General features: G+C 39.2%; 1 protein-coding gene across 1 annotated transcript; it reads right to left on the reverse strand.

Moving 5' to 3' along the window:
* Nucleotides 1–6,002: 6,002 nt before the first annotated feature.
* On the reverse strand, nucleotides 6,003–6,449 carry LOC131068510 (cold shock protein 2-like). Its single transcript, XM_058003695.2, has one exon. It carries the CDS (start codon nucleotides 6,447–6,449, stop codon nucleotides 6,003–6,005), a length of 447 nt encoding a protein of 148 aa, XP_057859678.2.
* Nucleotides 6,450–6,810: the final 361 nt, after the last annotated feature.

A 6,810-nucleotide genomic window follows, 5' to 3' on the forward strand; every position in this document is an offset into this window, starting at 1 on the left:
TCAGGCTAAACCCTAAGAAGTGTGTCTTTGGGGTGACATCAGGCAAATTATTAGGATACATTGTGTCAACAAAGGGCATCTAAGTAGATCCAATGAAGGTACAGGCCATCATTGAGATGCCACCTCCCATGAACATTAGTCAACTCCGATCTCTACAAGGGCGACTATAGTCAATCAAGTGATTCATAGCCCAACTAGCAGATAAAAGTATACCATTCAATCATTTGCTACATAAGAACATACCATTCAGATGGGAAGCCAAGTGTGCGAAATCATTCTATCAAATCAAGCAATATCTAATGAATCCACCAGTTCTAGTACCACCAATAGCAGGAAAGCCACTCATTCTCTACATATCAACAACGAAAGTATCATTGGGGGCATTGTTCGCACAAGAAGATCAAGAAGGAAAGGAACGAGCTATATATTACATTAGCCGAACATTAAATGGATATGAGCTAAATTACACATTCATTGAGAAGGCATGTTTAGCTGTGGTATTCACTTCTCAAAAGTTTCGACATTACATGTTATCTCACACAATCAAGCTAGTAGCAAAAATTGATCCTCTCAAGTATTTACTCAGCAAAACAGCTCTTACAGGCTGACTGGCTAAATGGGTCATGATTCTCAGTGAGTTTGATATCCAGTACACAGAGCGGCGGGCTATCAAGGGACAAGTAATTGCAAACCAATTCGCTGAAGCACCACTACCAAATAAGCAACCAATGAAGGTGGAATTTCTAGAGATGGATGTCCTTACTGTTACACTCAAGCAATGGACCTTGTACTTTGACACTTCCTACACTCAACATGGCTCAGGTGTCGGCATCTTGTTCATCACCCCCGAAGGACACACCATTCCCAGATCGTATAGACTCATGTTTACATGCACCAATAACATTGTTGAATATGAAGCCCTGGTCATAGGAATAAAAATGGTTGTGGAATGGAAAATTATGGAATTGAAAGTCTATGGAGATTCCCAAGTGATTATAAATCAGATCAAGAATGAATATCAAATAAAGGATGACAAGTTGTTTCCATACAAAATAATGGTGGATGACTTCAAATAGTACTTTGTACACATCACCTTTGATCAAATACCAAGGTTGGACAATAAAGCGGCTGATGCAATGGCCACTATCGCTTCACTGCTACAAATTCCAGAGCAACAAAGTCATTATGAGTTCCTGGTAGAGCAACTATTTTCCCCGGCCTATGACAATTCTACTTCCCACGTCATCTATGCCTTAATCGGCTCAAACTCTCCTCTATACAGGACAATCTATGAATATCTTAAAACCAATACCCTACCCATTGACCTATCTCATAATAAAAAATGCAACTTTATCCGGCAAGCCGCCCGTTATACCTTAATCGTTGACACGCTTTACCGTCGAGGTCTAGATGGTACTCTTCTTCGTTGCCTTGATCATAGTGAATCTGACTCTGCTTTACACGAGCTTCAGGAGGGTATCTATGGCACGCATTCAAGTAGTCCTACTCTTTCTAAAAAACTTATGAGAATGGAATATTACTGGCCGACAATGGAAAAAGAATTTTATGAATTTGCAAAGAAATTTCCTAAGTGCCAAATTCATGGCAATCTTATCCATGCACCAGCATAGGAGTTGAGGCCATTTACAACAATTTGGCCTTTTTGTCAATGGGGACTTGATTTAGTAGAGAAAATTCATCCTTCTTCTTCAAATGGACAGAAGTTCATCATCACTGTGACAGAGTTTTTCACAAAATGGATTGAAGTGATGAATAATGATGAATAATAAATACCCTAACTGGTACTAAGAGGGGGGGGGTGAATCAGTACAGACAAAAACTTCTCAACAACTTATCAAGTTAAAGCAATGATAACCGGTTATCTTCATTACTGAACTTAACCATGGCAATAACGATTAAACACAGTAAGACTTCAGACATCTAAACCAATAAAATTGAATACTTCAAATATCATTCAACACTTGATAACTACTTACCCGATATACATATGCATGTGTTGTATCAATAATACCATAGCTATTAGCTCTGCATGCATAATCACCTAAACAAAGAATACTCAATCATCACATGAAAAATGCACAACTCATGACACACAGATTTTTCACGTAGAAACCCAAAAGGGAAAAACCATGGTGGGGATGAATACCCACAAGCTTGTTTTTTAACTCTTTTGAAGCTCACTCTGTTAGGAGCCTAGTCCAGTTAAAGACTTTACAATAAGGTTCTGCTAGGAACCGATCCTGTTAAAGATCACCTGGTTAAGGGATGGCTATATACCCTGTTAAAGGTTACCTTGCTAGAGGATTTGAAGAACTCGATGATCTTGAGTCGTCTGGTTAGAGGATTTACAACAAGCCTGTTAAAGCTACCCGGTCAAGGGATTTTCCTTCTATTGAAATGGTTAGAAGTCAACAGGTAAAGATTTGATCTGATAACAACACTACTTGCTAAGGCAATCTGCAATCACACTCTACAGTTTTCCACTCACTGATCTGGCAAGTATCTCATCACTTGGATACAAACACAACATTTGCCAACACAAAAAATAACAAACATCATCAACCTTATAAACAACAATTAGGTCGGTAGCATAAACCCTAAACTTTAAACATTTAGGTTTACAATTACAAGCAGTCCAATCCTGACCGTTCAATCATTTTACATAGAATAAAACAATCTCAAACATATCACAAGTCATTATGTATCGTCCATTCTTCACCACACATAGAAATTAGTAACCCATCACGCTTTCTTCTCATATCGCTAAGAAGAATGTCCATTCCCAAGGTAGACATTTAATGCAATTGATCTTCACATGCAAGATCCTCAAGGAGATCCCTCACGTGCACAAAACTAACGTGGCATCTCGATCTCATCCTTATTTCTTAGCTAACTCATCGCAGAGTGTCACAGGTTGCACAAGCTAGATTTCCAAACCAGAAACCCTAGAGCTGAGACTACCAACCGGTAGTCACACACTATGAAACCCTGACACTGGTTCACTACATCTCTTCATACCAGTTCTCCAACTTGAACATCAATAACAACTTCTTCCAATCTTCATACCGGTTCACCTATACTTATTGACATCAATGACAACATTCATTATCATCATATCATCATACCCGTTCATCATATGCCAACATGAAGCAGTCTTAATGACCACAGTAAATGGAAAATAGATTGCCTCATTTATTCTCAATTATCTAATTTACAGATACAACATTCCCAGTTCCATCATCACAGACAATGGGTGTCCCTTCAAAAATCAGGATGTGTGAGAACTATGTGAGCGATTTAAAATCCAACATCATTTCTCTACACCTTACTACCCACGGGGGAATGGACAAGCAGAGGCATCAAATAAAATAATCTTGAAATCCTAAAGAAAACAGTAAATAATGCAGGTAAGGATTGGCATGTACAACTCAATCCAGCACTCTAGGCATACAGGACTAGCATCAGGACACCCATAGGAGCTACGCCATATTCATTGGTGTACGGATCAGAGGCAATTCTACCTCTTGAGGTAGAAATTACATCCCTCAAAGTGTCTTTAAAAGGCCTCATACCAGATGAGGAGTATCGGGTCAACAGATTGCAAGAACTAGAGCTTCTGGATGAAAAACGACAACATGCCTATATCACCTCAAAGCATACCAGCAGTGCATGTGTCGAAGCTACAACCACAGAGTCATCCCTAGGATTTTTAAAGTTGATGATCTTGTACTCAAAGAAAATCCCAGAAATCAACAAGATCGAGAAAAGAAGGGGAAGTTTGAATCTAACTGGTTAGGTCCCTATGTTATTATATCAGCCTATGGATCAGGTGCCTATCAACTAACAACTTCAGAGGGCGATATGCTTGACAAACCAACCAACAACATACATCTGAATAAACTCTACACTTAAGTGGTCTAATGCACGGAAAAAGTGAAAAATACAAAAAAAAATCAAAAAATTAAAAAAATACAAATAAAATCAGAAAAACAACAAAAAGGTGCAATAAAAACAAGTAGTGAAAACCTGACAACAGACGTTATTTGTGAGAGAACATCTCCTCTATCTATCATTACTCATATCTGTTGCATCTGAAGTCAATGTTAATGGCCATCACCCAACACTTTTTACGCAACATTATCCCGGACATACCTAGCGTAGTCACTATCCTTGCTTATCTGAAGATCAGTTCATCATATCTCACCATGGCTTGGTAATCACTGTGAATATCCACATCGATCGGTATCTATAGCTAGGGGCAGCATTCCTCTGACTTCAAGCATTCCAACAACAGGCGAACACGAATCATAACATGCTAAGGCAACCCTGTCAACAATAGCTCATCCGCAGTGAAAACAAGACACTGATCCAATTAACAACTTCAAACATACACATGATGGATGATTTTCTGAATCATAATTTGTTTACATCTCGTATGAATTTTTGACTATTTTGCAGTTCAAATTTTTGAATCATTGGATCTCTTGAATTTCTCAACGATGCATCAAGCTAGAGAAAGTAGCAGGGGAGTCTAATGCCTTTTTTTTTTTGTTGTTGTCTATGAGGCGATCACTTGTATGGTGCAAATTTTGTCTTGAGACATGATTGGAAACATATCATTGAAGACATTGTTCCACTTTGCGCATACAAATGGTTAATTCTTGTCTGTTTTACGCAAGCAACACTCAAGTCATCTTGGTTTAATTATACCTCAACGCGTGTGCCATCTTACAATATCAAAATCCATGTACATTTTACTCAGGTCATTATGGTTCAATTATACCATTATGCTTGTATAAACTTCCAACATATCAAAAGCTCAATGATGACAAACAAAAACAGAGAAAAAACATGTGACTACACAGGAATGACAAATGAAAAAATGAGGGTGATCATTTAGTTGCATATCATTTTACACTTGCATTTATTGCATATCATTATCATATATCTCATTTTCAAGATACATCTCACATCATATCATTATCATACATCTCATTTTTAAGATACATCTCACATCATATCATTATCATACATCTCATTTTCAAGATACATCTCATAGCATATCATTATCATACATCTCATTTTCAAGATACATCTCATAGCATATCATTATCATACATCTCATTTTCAAGATACATCTCACATCCTATCATTATCATACATATCATTTTCAAGATACATCTCACATCACATCATTATCATACATCTCATTTTCAAGATACATCTCACATCATACATCAAAAAAATCAAGATAAACAAAGCATCATCATATTTTCACCATTATAGCTCATACATCATAATCAAAATCAAAAGCATTACTATCTAAGCATTACATCATCATCATTGCAACATCATATCAATGCATATCATAAATCATCATCCATAACACATCGCATGTGAATCGGAGAAATCGATGCTATATATATATATATATATATATATATATATATATATATATATATATATATATATATATATATATATCTCAAAATGGTCGAAATATACAAGAGATATTATGTCCATCAAAATACAACAAAATGATCAAAATACAATAGAGACAAGTCTCTCAAGTATGACTATCTCCTGAGACTGACGGTCTCGCAACAGATGTTCCAACTCCTGGATCTCTCCTAGGTGGATCACGTCGAGAAGGCCCCGTAACACCTCTGCTCTTTGTCCCCGTCTGACTCCGAGTTGATCGAGTGACTGCAAAACTAAGAGCTCTCTACTCTCTAGGGACTAGATCCTCATATAATCGCATGTAGTACTCGGTCACCATGGTAGTGTATTGTATCTCTCTCAATGTGTCTCGCATCAAGGCACCACCTATTGCTCTCTTACAATCTCTCTACAAGATCCTCTGCCTGACCTCGACGCTCTCTCTCTGCATCCCGCTCTGTCGTAATCTATGTAATCCGGCGCTGCTATGCTAGCACCTATAGTTGTTGCACTGTGACCTGTAGGGATCTAATCTGTGAGTCCTATCGATGGGTAGGTACCCTAATCTGAATGGGTACCTGTGTCGTGGTCCCACCCATGCTTTTCCCTATCTGAGGCGTCACTGGAGGTAGAACATTTGATCTCCTCCTCTGGGCGGGTCGCCTATCATCCTCTATACCCCCCACCGCCGCTAACATTGCACCTACCCTACCTACACCACCAACACCAAGGACAAGTTCTCCTCCTCTCTCTCCATCTCCTCCTCGTCCTCTATCTCGTGCTCTATCTCTCCCTCCATCACCCCCTTGTCCTCTATCTCTTCCCAAACCTCCTCTATCCCCTCCATATCCTCCTCCTCCCCCTCCTCCATCACCTCCTCCATCATCACCACCTCCCTGTCCGACCTCCTCTCCCTCCTCGTCTATTTGTCTAACTCCCCCTTGCCTCTCTGGCTGCTCATCCTCCTCATCATCAAAAGCAGGTAACATCTTTGCTAGATCCGATATTCGTGCCACTGCATGTGCCACGAAGTAGGTCAAGAACTCCTCTGTCATCCCTGCATCAACAACGCCAACTCTGTAATCCTAGATCTGACCTGCCAATTTCATGTACTCCTCTATTGTCGCTACGCTATCCATTCACATCATGTCTCCAGTGAACATATAAACATGCTCCATGTGGTATCCCCTACTATCTCCCATACTACCGCTGCACACAACTATGCAAAAATCGCTCGATAATAAAGGGAGTCCGCCCAATCAAATATCTCAACATATACACATAGGGCATCTCTAGCCCGTCCTCAGCCCACACCTCGTAATCCATATACAGTCTCCAGATGAGTGTATC

This window comes from Cryptomeria japonica, chromosome 3 (genome assembly GCF_030272615.1).
Source record: "Cryptomeria japonica chromosome 3, Sugi_1.0, whole genome shotgun sequence".
NCBI classification, from domain to species: Eukaryota; Viridiplantae; Streptophyta; class Pinopsida; order Cupressales; family Cupressaceae; genus Cryptomeria; species Cryptomeria japonica.

Coding starts and splice junctions, on each gene's coding strand:
- LOC131068510 (XM_058003695.2), bottom strand. CDS start 6,449: ATGTTACCTGCTTTTGATGATGAGGAGGATGAGCAGCCAGAGAGGCAA.